The sequence below is a fragment of the Camelus dromedarius genome, chromosome 14 (genome assembly GCF_036321535.1).
Source record: "Camelus dromedarius isolate mCamDro1 chromosome 14, mCamDro1.pat, whole genome shotgun sequence".
Taxonomy (NCBI): Eukaryota; Metazoa; Chordata; class Mammalia; order Artiodactyla; family Camelidae; genus Camelus; species Camelus dromedarius.
Genome location: NC_087449.1, coordinates 21843288 through 21861355, shown reverse-complemented (window position 1 = coordinate 21861355; position 18068 = coordinate 21843288). Strand labels below are relative to the sequence as shown.

At 37.7% G+C, this 18068-nt stretch overlaps 1 protein-coding gene across 3 annotated transcripts in view; it reads left to right on the top strand.

Moving 5' to 3' along the window:
- The window catches only part of PDE4B (phosphodiesterase 4B), a 377558-nt gene that overhangs the window by 182801 nt on the left and 176689 nt on the right, over window positions 1-18068 (top strand). Inside the window, exon 1 of one of the 3 annotated variants that reach the window (XM_031465323.2) lies at window positions 8825-9189. The exons of the other annotated variants lie outside the window; for them this stretch is intronic. Coding sequence (XP_031321183.1) covers window positions 9140-9189 — 50 coding nt within the window. The 5' untranslated portion in view covers window positions 8825-9139. Of the gene's footprint in view, window positions 1-8824; window positions 9190-18068 lie in introns of those variants that run through there. 3 annotated transcript variants of the gene reach the window in all.

The following is an 18068-nucleotide window of genomic DNA, read 5'->3' as shown; positions in this document are numbered from 1 at the left end:
TTTGTTGAATGAGAGAATGAGACTTGAATATAGATCTTTTGACTAGAGGTTGAGTGAACTCTTTCCTTGACCCAAAGGCCTGGTAAAAAGTGATCATCTTTCCATGTTGTGATATCTCTGGGATATTCTGAGGCAACATTTTGAGAACCTTGATTCTTCTAGATAAATGATGATGTGTCATATTAGAGCAATCATGCAATGGCCGTTTGGGTCGGTGTGGTGTGGATCTGTGACAGGAACGTGGCAGCATCCCATTGGCTCGGTGACACCGCACACTGATGCTTCACTCTGTAGATTTAGGCGCAGTGCCAAGAGAAGCAGAAGAAAGCACCATAAAAAATCGGAATTCTTTGATTTTAAAATTTTGACCTGGTAAAACTAAAAGAGCAGAAGAGGAAACACAAGTCTATGAAAGCCACTTCAAATAATCTCCATGTAAAGTGTCACAGACAATCTTGGGCACAGACTTGAGTAATCTTGAGAGTCCCAAGCTCTGGCACTCTAGAGGGGTATTCTCTTTTTCCCTGTGTAAATATTTCTTTAGGAACTTCTACATCCATTGCCTTTATCGCCCATGAATTCTCCCCATCATTCCCTGCAAGATAATTTCAAATCACTTCAACAAGACTTACAGTAAGATAGGGCAGCTTCATTTATTGTGCACTCACTATATGCCTAGCATTTTAAATTGTTCTCTTATGTGATCTTTGCATTCCTGAGGTAGGCATTTGTAGTAGACATTCCTAGTTTTGTCTGTCCAGGATATTCTCCTCTTTCTTGTAGGCAATGCCTCTTCCTCACCCAAACACTGGACGTTTTAATAAATACCCTGCATTCTGCTTCCCACCTGCTGGCCAGAGATGTCATCATGGCCAATGATGAGCCAGTTGGAATCCTCACACGAGATGCTCACAGTGCATGCTGAAAGGGAAAAAAAAGTTCTTTCCTCTCATCACAAGGCTGTAAGTCACCGCCCATGACCCCACCCCAGGAGAAGGAGCTAGACTGGGGGGGCTTACTTCACAAACAGAGAAGAATAGAAACACACCAGAGAGAGAGCCAAAGGGACTTCAGTCCTTCTATTCCATCTTCCTTAAAGTTGGCACCCTCTCTACTCTTTCAGTCTCCTTAATGGATTCATTATGTGGACCAGTAGTTTCCTCTGTTTTGCTTGTATCGATTTTAATTGGATATTTGACACTTACAATTGCAGGAGCCCTAAATAGTATAGTATATTATTTCCCAAGTTATAGATGGGAACTTTTCTCTAAGGTATAGAAAAATTAAATTTCTAGTCTGTAAAGTGGCTAAATGAGATTTGAATTCAGGTCTGTGAATATCTAACCACTGCCCCCTGCTCTGCTGGCCACATCACACTGCCAAAGCCTTCTGCCTCTCTAAAGGAGTTAGCACTCAGCCAAGGCTTAACACGTGGCACGATCTGCTTAGGGATTTGTTGCTGTTCGTTTGTTTACTGATGGAGACAAGTATCTAAGATAGTTGTAGGAAAAAATTTCTAACTACCCAAGTGACCCCACACAAGTCTCTGTTTGTTTCTTTATTTGCAAAATGACCAAGTTGGACACAATGACATCTGAGATCTTTTTTGTTTTTTTTCATGGAAAGTTTTCTGAAGATCTAATTATACTGATAAGATTTATTTAAATATGAAAACAAAGAGCCATCAGGTCTTCTCCATTAGACTTCATGATCAGAAGCCAAGTTGGCTCCTAGCCCTTCAGCAATAATTCTAGAGTGGCGCTGTCAAAACTTCAATATGTTCTTATTTCCAGAGCGGAGTCCTAGCCTAAAGGACATGTGTGCACTGTCAGGAAGGAATTAAAAAACATCCAGAAACAACCAATCTTTCAAAATATGAAAAAGCAGTTCTTGTTTTTTTTTTTTTTCCTACCTTGATTTTCTACCTCCTCACTTTATGTCTAATTGGAAAATAGTGCACAGGACAAGCTGTGCCTTCACAAGGTTCTTTAGCAGTAAATTTCATGGACTTGCCCACTTTGCTTTCTGTCATTCCAGTGACCCTTTAATCCCACACACATATTGACTGTAACAATCTGTGGCTTCCAGGCAAGGGGAAGAGATTGTTCGATACTCTGTTGATGCTGTCATTTGAGATTAGAATCTAACAGAGCTGGTACATTTCTTTAGCGTACATCAGATCTCGGGTAAGCCGGCTAGCTTCTCTCTGTTCTGTGACTGCAGATCTCAGCTTGGTGCCCAGTCTAGACTGGCTCCTGGTCACAGTGTGTGGATGAGGTGGTGCTGGACCTAAGATAAACTGCGGAATGAATTGAGGATTACTAGTCATTAGGATAATAGATAGATGAATTGTCTATTGTGTTTTTGTTTGTAAGAAACGGAAGACCCAATTCAATGGGAATGGAAGTCAGCTAACCATACTGTGGCCATGGGAAGGTTACTGAACTTCTCTTAGTTTCAGTTTTCGATATCTTAAATTGAGATAATAATATAGGAATAGTATATGGATTAAATTATAATAAGTTCAAAGTGCTTACTTAACCCAATATTTGACGAAGAGCAAGTGTTCAATGAATGTGAACTCTTTTTTTTATTGCCTTTGTTAATTTTCTTGTTGAAGCTCAGAAGCAAAATACAGTTTCCTATCTTTATAACCACCATGAAATCGTTTTGTCAGTTTTTTTTTTAACATTTTTTATTGATTTATAATCATTTTACAATGTTGTGTCAAATTCCAGTGTTCAGCACAATTTTTCAGTCATGCATGGACATATACACCCTCATTGTCACATTTTTTTCTCTGTTAGTTACCATAACGTTTTGTGTAAATTTCCCTGTGCTATACAGTATAATCTTGTTTATCTATTCTACAGTTTTGAAATCCCAGTCTATCCCTTACCACCCTCCGCCCCCCTGGCAACCACAAGTCTGTATTCTCTGTCTATGAGTCTATTTCTGTCCTGTATTTATGCTTTGTTTTTGTTTGTTTGTTTTTTTAGATTCCACATATGAGCGATCTCATATGGTATTTTTCTTTCTCTTTCTGGCTTACTTCGCTTAGAATGACATTCTCCTGGAGCATCCATGTTGCTGCAAATGGCGTTATGTTGTTGGTTTTTATGGCCGAGTAGTATTCCATTGTATAAATATACCACATCTTCTTTATCCAGTCACTTGTTGATGGACATTTAGGCTGTTTCCATGTTTTGGCTATTGTAAATAGTGCTGCTGTGAACATTGGGGTGCAGGTGTCATCCTGAAGTAGGGTTCCGTCTGGATACAAGCCCAGGAGCGGGATTCCTGGGTCATATGGTAAGTCTATTCCTAGTCTTTTGAGGAATCTCCATACTGTTTTCCATAGTGGCTGCACCAAACTGCATTCCCACCAGCAGTGTAGGAGGGTTCCCCTTTCTCCACAGCCTCTCCAGCATTTGTCATTTGTGGATTTTTGAATGCCGGCCATTCTGACTGGTGTGAGGTGATACCTCATTGTAGTTTTGATTTGCATTTCTCTGATAATTAGTGATATTGAGCATTTTTTCATGTGCCTTTTGATCATTTGTATGTCTTCCTTGGAGAACTGCTTGTTTAGGTCTTCTGCCCATTTTTGGATTGGGTTGTTTATTTTTTTCTTATTGAGTTGTATGAGCTGCTTATATATTCTGGAGATCAAGCCTTTGTCGGTTTCATTTGCAAAAATTTTCTCCCATTCCATAGGTTGTCTTCTTGTTTTACTTCTGGTTTCCTTTGCTGTGCAGGAAGCTTGTAAGTTTCATTAGGTCTCATTTGTTTATTCTTGCTTTTATTTCTACTAGGAGAAAATTTTTGAAATGTATGTCAGATAATGTTTTGCCTATGTTTTCCTCTAGGAGGTTTATTGTATCTTGTCTTATGTTTAAGTCTTTGATCCATTTTGAGTTGATTTTTGTATATGGTGTAAGGGAGTGTTCTAGCTTCATTGTTTTACATGCTGCTGTCCAGTTGTCCCAACACCATTTGCTGAAGAGACTGTCTTTATTCCAATGTATATTCTTGCCTCCTTTGTCGAAGATTAGTTGACCAAAAGTTTGTGGGTTCATTTCTGGGCTCTCTATTCTGTTCCATTGGTCTTCATGTCTGTTTTTGTACCAATACCATGCTGTCTTGATGACTGCAGCTCTATAGCAAACAGTTTTATTTACAACATTATCTCAAGAACTATGGTTTCTTACTGTAAGGGCACTACTTTAAACTCCAAAAAAAAATTATGCTCAAATTTCTTTATCACCTCCTACTAGCTATAGGATTGGTCAACTTTTTATTCTCTCTGAGATTCATCCAGAGAATGAAATTAACAATACCTTCCTCAAGTGGTGTTGTGAGTGGTAGGTAAGACTGCATGGGTGGAAGAATCTAGCATTCTAGCTGATACACTGATGTTTGTTGAGACTGAGTCTGGACCTCAGCTTCCTTATCTACAATATGGTGATAAAGATATTCACCCCTAAAAAAAGGGATACTTACCCTTAGAAGATTGCAATGAGGATTAACTGCGATGATATATGTGAAAGCAATTTGTAAACTCCAAAGTACTATGTAAGAGTTATTATTATTAATCTCATCACTGTCATTTTAAATAATAGTATTATTACGAATATAAAAGTAACAGTAGTAACTAATTAATAGTAATAAGTAATAATAATTATTGCTTACTACTGTTATTAACTGTTATTACTGCTTTGCCTATTTCTAGGTCAAAAAGTATAGATTCTAATTTTTTATATCAAAGAAATAGTCATCTAAAGAGATGGCTTGGAAATAACTTTTCAAATTCTTCAGCCCATAAGAATTTTGTTCAGAGACACATTTATTATAAGTAGCTTGAACCAATTAAGTGGCGTTTCAGCATGTAAAATTGTTTCTGAGTGAAATAACTTTTTAAAATGTCATCTAAAACCAGTGAGGCTAAAAATTAGTGAAATAAAATAAGTGCTGCCCTGTTTAAGTACTTAAAGGCTGTCGGGCTGCCCTTCACACTTCAGATTTTCAGCGCCAGCCTGGGAAGGTCTCCGCCCGGCACTGGTGCGTGACTTATTACTAAATGAAATGGCCTGCTCAGGCAAAGTTGTTTGGTGTCTTTCATGCTGTTAGCTGTTGATGGACGGCCTACGTGTTTTTGTGCTCAGATAACATTTTATTCCCTTGCTCTCCTTCTGAGCTTCGAGCACAAATCTTAAGATGTGTCTGTCTATAAGAATGCAAGTCTCTGCCATCATTTTTCTTCCAATGATTTCTTGACGTTGTCCAGCCCGCTCAGCTGGAAGTCAGGATCCACTCCATCAGCGAGACATGTTTTAGTGGAAATCCAAAAGAAAGCCTGGAGTAATGTGTTTCATATGTACACTCTTTTTTTCTCCGTCGTGAGGAATTTCTACTACAAGTAGCTCAGCTTTTATGAAAAGACCAACAATATCTTACAAACAGTAGGGCATCCTCCACATCAGCTGTAGAGTCAGAGGACTTGGGTTTGGGCCCTCACCCTGGGATCTTCCAGATGAGCGACCACAGGCTAGCTGTGGCTCTCAGATTTAGTTTCTTTAGCTTACATTTGAATCTCTGAGCTCCACTCTATCTTATTAACTATGTCTTTGGGCTTCATTAAGATCAAAAACGTTTTTGCTTCCAAGGACACCATTAAGGAGTGAAAAAACTACCATTAGAATGGGAAAAAAATACTTGTAAATTATGTATCTGATAAGGGAGTTATTTCCAGAATATATGAAGAATTCTTACAACTCAACCATTAAAAGCCAAATAACCCAGTTTAAAAAAAAATGGACAAATAATTTGAATAGACATTTCTCCAAAGAAAATACACAAATGGCCAATAGAAAGAAAATATTCTTATCATCATTGGTCATTAGGGAAATGCATATCAAAGCCACAACGAGTTATCACTTCATACCCACTAAAGCGGCTATAACAAAGACAGACAGTAAGAGATATTGGCAAGGATGTAGAGGAATTGGAACCCTCATACATTGTTAATGACGTTGTAAAATGGTGCAGCCACTTTGGAAATGGTTTGACTATTCCTCCAAATGTAAAACACAGAGTTATGATATGACCCAGAAGTTTCACTCCTAGGTGTATAGGCAGGGAAGATGAAAACATACATCCATAAAAAAACTTGTATAGGAGTGTTCTTAGAAGTTCATGGAATGTCCATTCATACGTAATAGCCAAAAAGCGGTAACAACTCAAATGGCAATCAGCATAAATAAAAGTGATATATTCCTAAAATAGAATATTTTTCAGCAGTAAAAAGGAATGACGTGAAACTAGCACTATATTGTAAATCAGGGATACTTCAATAATTTTTTTTAAAAAAAAGGAATGAAGCACTGATACATGCTGCAACGTGAATGAACCTTGGAAGTTTAGTGTTAAGTGAAGGAAGCCACGTATTGTATGACTCCGTTTCTGTGAAATGTTCAGAATAGGCAAATCCATAGAAACAGAAAGTAGGTTAGTGGTTGCCAGGGGCTAGGGGAGAGGTAGATGGAGATGGGATTTCTTTTTTTGGTGATGAAAATGTTCTAAAATTCGATAGTGGTGATGGTTGCACAACTGTGAATATACTACAAACTATTAAATTGGACACATTATAAAGCTGAATTTTATGGCATATGAATTATATCTCAATAAAGCTGTTACTTAAAAAAGAAAAAGGAACTTAAGCTTTTTGATAAGCCTATGGAATTGAAAAAGAACGTCAGTTACATTTTTTTCTATCTCCAAGAGGAAAAGCAGTCTCTTACGGTGGTTGTGGTGGTGAATTAGCCACGTGTCATCTTTAAAATTCCCCTTATCAGGTCTTCCCAGATAGCCTTTGCTAATTTTATCCTTCCTTCATCATCTAAAAAACAATCCTATGTTAGCATTTTCATAGGGCATCATGCTGCCCGATTGGATTAAATGAACCACATTCCCCAGCGCCTCTATCTTCTCTCTTTAGTCCTTCTCGACAATTCTGTTGCTCACTAAACCACAGGAGAAAATAAAGCCTTTTTCTACAGGCGAGTTACTTGAACGTTCATCCTGACCCAAAATATTATTTTCATGAAGACTACTTCTGTTTAATTATGAACTAGGCCAATCATCTTCTCTCTTATTGGCTGTCAGCCTGTGGACTAGCACTTGTTTTTACCTGATTTATTAATGAATTGATTTCTCAATGAATATTGACGGAGCACCTTCTTGGTGCTAGGCACTAAAGCAGGCACTGATAGTAAATGAAGCACCAGGAGTCTTGGAGGCCCATTGTAGTGGCAGGGTACGGATGATGCGCACACAAAATAAATGAGGTGTGTTAGAAGGTGAGGGCGCTGTGCACAAAAACTGTAAAGCACGTTAAAGAGAGGGCGGGGGTAGGGGTGGTCAGGGTGGGCCTCTGTAACAAGGGGACATTTGAGCAATGACTTCAGAAGTGTGGGAGCGGGCCATAGAGGGGACTGGGGAAGAACATTTCAGACAGAGAAAATGCCCACTGAAAACTTCCTGAGGCAGAAGCATGCCTGGCATGTTCTAGAAACAGCAAGGAGCCAGCACAAGCTGAAACAGAGTGAGGAAGGGGCCGCCTAGAGAGCAGTAGGGGTGGGGGGGATCACGGCGATTATGTCTAGGGCCCCGTACGTCATTGTAAGGACTTAAGATATTTCACTTTCAATGGGAGGAGGACCAATTGGAAGGGGTTCAGCTGATGAATAATATGATCTGAGTTTTAATTCTTTAAAAATTACCCAGGCTGCTACTTTGAAAATAGAATGGGGTGGGGGGTGCCAGGGCACAAGAGGAAGTCCAGTTAGAAAACTGGTTTTCATGTCTAAATTTTTATTGCCTGGAGACATTGTGAGGTTTGGGAAGCTGAAACGTGGAAGCAGATCTGAGATAAAGGAACCAGGTATTCCTCTAGGAGCACAGGTCCAGCTAAAATACGGGATTATCGGGATCCGGAAGGGCGGTAAATAAGACAAAGTCCTATAATGAGACAAATGGGAAGCCAGTCAGACACGTCTTCTCATTTGATTGCAAAGCAGTGTTTGTCAGTGTGAGCTGTAGCCATGATCATATTCCACTCAGATCCCGAATGCTGACACGTTGTCTTTTCTGGTGAATTTCTTTGGGGTATAATTTGTCACTCTGGGAGATGCCTTTAGTTCTTCAGGATCTGAGGCTCTTTGAACCTGTTACTGCTGAGCTGTGTTCGTGAGGATCCCAGTGGCCTTCCAGGGCTATTGTATCTGCTTAAAGGCCAGCCTTCCAGGGCCAGAGGTGGAAGTTTAAATCCACACCAGCGTGCTCAGAGCAGTCAGGGATGTTGGTCCCAAACCTGGGCAGAGTTGTATTTGTTATTCCAGTCACACTGTTATTTCTTTGTGTAACATAGACATTTTCTTTGCTCTGTAATCTCCTGCGATGAAAAGGACTTATAATCTCTCCAGGGCTTTCTCCTTTGTTGTGGTCTAACATATGTCATTCAGGAAATCTGACCCTGTGTGCTAGGTGTTCTTTCATCGTGCTCCGAATGGACTAAATGCAGAACGAGTCGGACAGGAGGCTTGATAGCTCCAAACGCAACGCAAAAGGTAGAAGGAGAGAGAATTCCGTTTGACTAATCTGATCACTACCTCAGTTAAAAGAAAACCCGAAAACATGCTGACACATCACCAGGCTTGGAGGAGAAAATGCAAAACGAGAGAGAAAACAGGGGAGACTATTTAAAGGGAGATTTTTTTTTTTTTCAACAATCTTAGAAACTCACATGCTTTCCTTTCCTGAGGTAAATTGGAAGAAATGCTACACACACCGTGGGAAGCAACCATTCAGATTTGGCTACAGATCGATTTTCTCGTTTGATGTCTAAAGGAAACTACTGATGATGTTCCAGTTGAATGCTTGCACGTTGATTGCTAAGTCATTTGTATTCGTATTGGAAAAGATACCCGCTCTGCACTGGGAAGTGGCATGCCATCGGAAAGAAAATTAAAAGGACAAAGAACTAAGCAATAACTATGTGGCAGCAAGAACACAGGGAAGTTAATGGAAATGAACCAAGTTCCTGAGTGGTGGGATCCTCAGAGAACACCAGCCCTTCGAGATGTTGCATGTCAGAGATGTACCTCCTCCCCGGCGACATTCGTGGATATGGTAGGTGTGGTAACAAACTTTATCTGACAGTTCAGGGAGAGAGCTGGGACACAGTTTCGTATTTAAAATCACTGAATAGTGAGAAATTTAAAATAAGCAAAAAGATGACGGGAAATGTTATGCTTTGTAAAACTATGATTTTTAGGGAAAGTTCTTTGACTACCTTCATGTATTAAAAGTTCTTTACCTTAGCTTTCTTTTTTTTTTAGGTTATAGAAATAGTGAATTGAGTGAAGTTTTTCTGTAAGAATAAACTCTTTTCCTCAGACCACAGTAAAATTTGTGAATGATACTCATTTCTCTGAACTTGAAGTTTAAAGTAAGAGTTTTTGAAAAGCTTTCCTTTATTAGACTTTTACGAAAAGAAACCTAAGGCAGTGAGCAGTTACTACAAGTTGTAGAGATTTTTTTCAACCTTTCTCAAATACATGTTTTTATATGGCTAATGAATAGTTGAGTATTTTTTAAATCTTGTTGAGTATTTTTAAAATGGGAGAGAGGTAAAAAAAATTGCGTTGTTTAAAGATTTCTATTGTCTATGAACTGTGTCTTCATTCTGAGAGTTAAGACACTGAGAAACATGGAATTATGGGTACATGGGGGACAATGGGTGTCACAAACTGGAACCAAACAATGATTTGTGTGATTCTTCACTGATTTAACCTTGTGTCACCTCATAGTCCCAGATCTACATATACACCAAAAGAGGAAGATAAGCATACATTTTAAACATAGTTGCTGCTATTTGAGGATTTAGTTTTCCAACTCTTTGAATGCCAAGGCTTCTAAAGGACAGAAATTATGGCTGGCAGAATTTTTTTGCCTGTGCCTAACATAAGCTTCAGGTAGTTAATTCAACAAATACTTTTAGTGGAATTGATGAGTCAGTCAGAAAAGTAAAATACTTTTTAATTTTGAGCATAATTAATTCTGATCAATCAGACCACAATTTTTTCTTGACCACATTTTTTTTCCTGGAGCCAATTGAAAATAAAGGGGTCATGAAAAGAAAAGAAACTTAGACTTTTTGATCTTCCCATCAAAAATGGAATTCAGAAGAGGTTAGGGGCAAAAAAAAGAAACCCTTTTATCCCATTTTCATGTAACTTCAAATGAAGGCAGTCATGAACTTTATGGGGTGTAACATTAGTGGTCTATGAAGAAATTAACAGGAGGTGGTTCCTTAAAACTAAAGAAAACATTTGGTTAGGCAGTTAAGCAGGTTTCTTAATGGTTTCAGAGCTGTGATGTACAACTAATGTCATTGTGAGTTTCTAAAACAGGATATCTTTAAAAAGGGAAAAAATATTTTAAACTTACCTCACCATAAAGCCTTTTGTAGGGGTGAAGCACCTAGTAATATCTTAATGGACCTCTGGAGAACAGTTTGGGCGATGCAGTGTTATTTTGATGAAATAAACACTGCCTAGAGAACCAGATCAATAAGGGTGAAAAATCTCAGCTTCATTGTTTACCAATTCTACAAGCTTGGGCAGGTCTGAGTGCTAATTTTCTTGTTTGTGAATGAAGTTGTAAGGCTTCCCTTGAAATGTGAAAATTAAATGACAAGATGTGAATCACCTAACACAGTTACTGGCACATATGAAGCACTCAGTGAATACTGAGTTATATGAAAAATGAAATACGAAAAATAATATAGGTATTATGTGTCTGTGCTATTTACTTATTTATTTAATTTTTAAATATTTTAAAATTGAAGTATAGTTGATTTACAATGTTGTTAGTTTCTGCTGTATAGCAAAGTGTTTCAGTTATACATATATATATTCTTTTCCATTATAGTTTATTACAAGATATTGAATATAGTTCCCTGTGCTATACAATAGGACCTTGTTTTTTATTTTATATATAGTAGTTTGTATCTGCTCATCCCAAACTCCTAATTTATCCCTTCCCCCTTTCCCTTTTAGTAAACATAAGTTTGTTTTCTATGTCTGTGAGTCTTTCTGTTTTGTAAATAAGTTCATTTGTATAATATTTTAGATTCCACATATAAATGATATCATATAATATTTGTTTTTCTCTATCTGACCTGCTTCACTTAGTATAACTCTAGATCCATCCATGTTGCTGCAAATGGCATTATTTCTTTTTTATGGCTGAGTAGTATTCCATTATATATAGATAACATACACACACACACAGACACACACACAGACCACAGCTTCATCCAGTCATCTGTTGATGGACACTTAGGTTGCTTCCAAGACTTGGGTATCAGTGTTGCTGTGAACATTGGGGTGCATGTATATTTTCAAATTAGAATTTTCTCTGGATATATACCCAGGAGTGGAATTGCTGGGTCATATGGTAGGTCTATGTTTAGTTTTTTTAAGGAAACTCCATGCTGTTCTCCATAGTGGCTGCACCAATTTACATTCCTACTAAGAGTGTAAGAGGGTTCCCTCTTTCTCCACACCCTCTCCAGCATTTATTATTGGTGGACTTTTTAATGATGGCCATTCTGACTGGTGTGAGGTGATACTTCATTATACTTTTGATTTGCATTTCTCTAATAATTAGCAATTTTGAGCATCTTTTCATGTGCCTATTGGCCATGTGTATGTCTTCATTGGAGAAATGTCTGTTAAGGTCTTCTACCCATGTTTTGATTGGGTTGTTTGGGTTTTATTTTTTGCTGAACTGTATGAGCTCTTTGTATATTTTGGAAATTACGTCTTTGTTGGTCACATTGTTTGCAATATTTTCTCCTAGTCTGTAGGTTGTCTTTTCATTTTGTCTGTGGTTTCCTTTGCTGTGCAAAAGCTTATAAATTTAATTAGGTCCCATTTGTTTATTTTTGCTTTCATTTCTATTACCTTGGAAGACTGACCTAAGGAAATATTGCTACAATTTATGTCAGAAAATGTTTTGCCTATGTTCTTATCTAGAAATTTATGATGTCCTGTCTTATGTTTAAGTCTTTAAGCCATTTTGAGTTTGTTTTTGTGTGTGGAGTGAGGGAATGTTCTAACCTCACTGATTTACATGCAGCTGTCCAGCTTTCACCACTTGCTGAAGAGACTGTCTTTTTTCTGTTGTATATTCTTGCCTCCTTTGTTGAAGAATGATTGACTGTAGGTGTGTAGGTTTAGTTTTGAGCTCTCTATTCTGTTCCATTGATCCATCTGTTTTTTGTGCCAATACCATGCTGTTTTGATTACTGTAGCTTTGTCGTGTTGTCTGAAGCCTGGGAGGGATATGCTTCCAGCTTTGTTCTTTTTCCTCTGACCTAAATCAAGAAAGAATAGAAATGATTGTGGTATTTAAATGAGATGAAAAGTTCTTAGCACAGTGCCTAGTCCAAATAATTTACTCAACAAATATTAGCCTCTTTACCCTTGTCCCATCACCTTCACATTATTTGTAAGTTGATTAACATTTTGTTGAAAATCCAGCAGATTCTTTTTTGGTAATGATATACTGTTCAAATCAACTTTTAAAAAATTCCACTTACCCACTGAAATGGTTGGTTCATTCATCTTTCCAACATACATTTATTGAGCACTTACTATGTACTGGGTCCTGTACTAGGCTTCTGAACCCCAAGTTGTATAACCATCAGATGGAGTAAACCCACAAATAAATCTCTGATTTTATATATAATGTATTAAAACAATAATGTATGTTCTAGCCTGCTTTGGATTCACTTATATCATATAGGGACATAAAGGAGGTGACTCATAACTAGAATTCTGATGGATAAGTAGGCCATAACCAGACAGAGAATCAGAAGAAAGACCTTCCAGACATAACACAGCTTAGCATGATTCATTTGGGGAAAATCCTGTTGCTGTTCCAAATCATAAGAAGGGAAGTGGTTGTCTGAGACAATGCTGAAAAGACAGACAGGGCTAGATAAGCCCTCATAATGACTTTAATTTTATCCTGAAAGCTGTGAGGGACCGTGAAAGGAAGGACATAGGCCAATGTGTGAGGCCAGCCTGGAGGCAGAGACTGGTTCCAGTGTTTTTTACAAAAGCTAAGGGGTCTTCCATAGTAGTCGTATTCTATTTTTGGAGGAAGAATTTCAGGCAAGTGCTGCTAAACCCACAGAAGGGTATTCGTGTTTATAATAATCTTTGATGTGGCTGACCCAATGGCTCAGTCAACTCTTTGATGGCAATTGGCAGTGATCAAAGTGAAATTTCGCTATTAAACTGTTGAATTATACATGGTAAAATGTTTTCAAGGTTCAACAGCTAAAGACTTAGAAACCCATCTAGAGTACACTTATAAGCCCTCTACTTGATAAAGATTTATCTTTTTAAAAAATCAACTCCTTAAGAGTTAAGTGTAAAGTTATTTTTTTCTAGTTGAGCTCATTTGACTTGCATCATTTTTAAGTGACTTTACCTACATTTTTCCCCTATTGAACTACAGCTAACAGTGAATTCAAGTGAGAAGATAAAATTTAGCCCTACATGTTTTAATTACACCTACATCAATTAATTATATGTAAACAATCACTTAAATGCACTAGGGGAACTAAACTTTAAAGGAAGCCTAGGGGAAATCCTTTAGCAATAAGGATTATTTTTATAGTAAAATTACTTCCCAATTTATTTGTTTTATATACATATATATTTTGTACTACATGGTCTCCTAAAGCAGGGTGCATCTACATTTAGTATGTTTAGTGGGTGGGATTATGGTCTTAACTTGAAACTGTGTTGGCTCCCATGACAGTTGTATTAGAAACTAAGTTATATATTTGTAAACATTTCCAGAAATCAATAAATATTTGTTTATTCTTTGAAGCAATAGATAGAAAAATCTACAGAGCCAGAGTGTATTCGTCACTGCCATACACCTCACAGAAACTAATATTCAGGAACTAATTTTTGACAACCAATAGGTTACAAACTTGTGTGCAGTTTTGTTGTGAGAGATACTCTTTTTTAGTTCAAAGAAGGCCCTTTGCTTTAATTACCCCCCCCAAAAGTGCCTGAGACCAGGTCCCTGTGATGAAGTTAAAGACCAATAAAATTTGAATACTCACAAAAATTCAAATACATTATCTTTTACTGGAAGTCACTGATAGGTACAGGCAGCAGAAAAACTCATTTCAATCAACAACTAATTTATTTAGCTGGAATATAAACACCCAAGATTTCCAAAAAATATATTCATGGTTTTTTTTGTGCTGTAGACATTTCCTTCTCTTGAGACTTCAGCCATAGAACAAGCAGTATGAGTGAATGCCTGTGAGCCGCTTGGGATGAGGAAAATTGGATATAATATTTGAAGAATTATATTACTTTTTCCTTCCTATGCTATTTAAAGAAACTGATCAAGCAAAAGCACTTCTAAGTAAGAGTAATCTATCGATCATCACATATTTACTGTGCTTGGCGTGAAGCTAAGTTTTGGGGGTGTACAAGAGAAGTGTAAATGCATTTGCCTCAAATTTGGGGCAGAAAAATAAATTTTTTGCCATGAGATTATTTCCTGGAAACGTCAGGCGAAAGATTTTGCTTTCCTTTTTCAGTAGAGACAAGATCAAAAAGAACTCATTTAATATAAACAGCTACATAGTACTTGGTATTATAAGCTGGTTAAAGGCAGAAAGCTCAAGCTATCAGTTCAGTAGAAGACCTAAAATTACCCTGACAGTTGGTTGCAGGAAGGGATGTTAGCTTGTTCCTAATACCTTCCTCTGTGTCAGAAATGCAGCTCCCTCTTTAACTGTGTAGTTGAATCAACAAAGGCAAAGTTCTCCTTGCTGAAGATAGATTTGCTCCAAGAAGGAAAGTTCTAAGATTAGAGGTCACTGGCAGAGAAGCAGTCTGCTAATCTGATCGTGTCTTGCGAGGATCCCACCTACAAAACCACAGATCGAATACTGCAGTGGGGAGTAGGCACCGTCTAAAGGCTATTCCCCCCTTGGAATATCCCCTGCCTTAAATTGCAGCTCCCTAAAGTAACCTCCGTTGTGCCGATCACAGTAAGTCAGTCAGAGGGCTAGGACTTCCTGCTTAGAGTAACACAGTAATTTAATTTTCTCGTGATAATTAGCAGGTTAAAGAAAATAAACATCTTAACTAGACTCAACTTATCCAAATGATTATAACACAGATAAAATTAAGCATTTTAAAGACAATCAAGTCATAAAATTAGTATTTCTGACAAGCCTATTTGTATCAACTAATTAAAAGTTAGCTTTTGAATTACCATGCCTGCTGAATCAGCTTGTGGTAAAACAATGGCATTTTATTTCACATAAAATAGCTCTATTTCAAGCGTCATCTTTCTTAAATGTATGCATTATCCAAAACTTTGGTGTGGATTGTGTGCAAAGAAACATCCTAATCTTAGCTAACCTCACAATTAACCTCTCTTTTCTTTATTATAGAATAAAACTGCATTCATTTTTTAACTGAATATTCACTGTGGGGGCTACTTGATCATGCTCTGTACTGGGTTGCCCTGATGCTACAATACTTACTGAGAATTAGCCTTTGCTAGGTTCCTGCCTCGGGGGAACTTGTCCTCCATTAAGAGAGACAGACGTGTCAATCAGAAGACAATCTGAGATATGCCATAAAAGAGTTATAACAAAGCTCCACGAGGCCGCAAGGAGAGCTAGCACAGGTTTCACAGAGGACATAGTATTTAACCTTGGCCTAGCAGGATGACAAAGGAGGTGTTCCAGATAGAAAGCAACGCAAATGCGAAGGAATGATGATAGATACGGGCATGCCTGGTCCAGGGAGAGCTTAAGTCGATGCTGTGGCTTATGTGCATTGTTACATTTTCTGTCCCCATTTCTCCCACAGCACCTTATACCCCAAGGTGGATGTGAACTCCACGAGGGCAGGAAATTTTGTCTGTTTGGTTAACAGATATATCCTGCATGTGGAGAACAGTGTCTAGCACATAGTAAGTGCTCAATAAATGCTTGTTAAAGGAATGCGTGAATGTGTGTATGTGTGTGTGTATGTGTTTGAGCTGTAATTACGTGACTTGGGACTTACGCATCTCCACGAGGTCAGGAGGTTTTGGAGAAACGAGCTTTGGACAAGCCTTGGTCTTTGATCCTCTTACCAACTTGAGAATACTTGTCCTGAAAGAGGATTTTATTTTAAAACTAAGAGTCACTCGGTAGCCTTTATTCTTCCAGCAGCAAAATTTTAAAGTCCTGAAAGATCTTTTTGTCATTGAGAAGTATCATAAGCTTCAGGCAGGAGTAAGTCAGGCTGAGGCTTGGGTCCATAGCTAGTTGAAGCCAGATAGTAAGTATTCAGGCTCTGTGACATTTTAGGAAATCAAGCATATTTAGTGTAAGCTCTTGGTGTTGACTTCTATATAAGCAATAAGAATGCCCTGTGGCCTTCCTTAAAGGTGGGGCGCCACAGTGGCTCAGTAAACAAAGCTTTGGATGAGTCATCACAAGCTTCAGAAGGAATTGTGTTGCTATGAAAATCCACAAAATTTAGTCCTATAGTTAAATTTTCTACTATATATAGTTGAATACTTTCTACAAAACAAAGGACAAGTCTTGGAACTGGAATTATAATTCAGGTTTTAAAATACCGTAAGGTCTCATCACAATGCCTACAATTAATTTTTTTAAGGAAACAGTAAAAGAAAGAGATTGTTTTGCATCTCTTATATATTACTTGAAATAACACACTATAAATGACGTATTCTGAATTTACCATATAACGGTTTACACCTTCCCCCCCAAAAAACGAAAAATAGAGGAAAGTATAGTATATCACTTAAACATTTTAAATACTCTCTGCCGATTTAGGATACCTTATACACACTCATTTATTCTTCATAATAACCTATTAGATAAGCTATTATCCATATATTACAAAGTGCAAACTGAGGCTTGGGTGGTATTAATTTTCCCACTTTCATGGAACACACACTGAACAGCATTGGAATATAAACTCTGGTCTGTATGATTCTGGAACTCTTACTCTTTACACCACACAATAAAGACAATTTGTGCAAGTATTGACTTCTTGGCTGCTAATGGCAATATTTTTTATTTTATTATTTATAAATGTTTAAATTTTATTTAATGAATATATTTAAATTTCCTTGTGGCCTTTATTAACAGAAAAAAATAGTATTTATTTCCCAGTTCACTTAAATATTTGGTTCTTTTGACTAAAACTATTTTAATTGCTTACAGAAGCAACAGTTCACAAACGTTTATGCTACTCATACTACGGGCAAGAGCAAGAAGGCCCTGTATAAGGTATGCTGTGTGCTGAAACTGATGCAGATAAAGCAAAGTCCCTTAAGGACCTGATAATTAAGTTTGGATAATGAAGCAGATAGGCTTACTACCTAGTTCCTGCATGTCAATCATCTGTCAGAAAAAATCCACTTTCATTTTTCACTGCTTTGATTAATTCAAAGTCAGTGATTCGTCAGTGTTTGCCAGCCTCATCAGGGGAACTTGCTCAGTATATTTCTTCGTTAGCATCAAAATACCATCAAATGGTGAATGGCCAACGCCAGACTATCTAGGTGCCTGTGCCTGCTTAGAGAAATTCTTTTCTGCTTTATCTGGTATCAGACAGTGGGACTGCACTTCGTATTAGAACATGGAATACAGTGGAGGGTGGGGACTGCACACAGAAGCGGAAGCTACATGGAGGAGTTGACCCAAGTAGTATATCATGAGTGTGAGATCTCACCCATGAGAAGAAGGGCCCCTGTGGCTGCCCACACATCAACATGTATTACAAGGGAGGAAGTATACCATAGTAGATGCTCAGTTTGTTCACCATTGAATTTGTAGTGTCTAGGTTGACACAGTTGACAGTATTTGCTGAACAAGTGAATAAATGATCCAGGATGCTCAGGTTGACTATAGTTGACAATAAATGATTAAT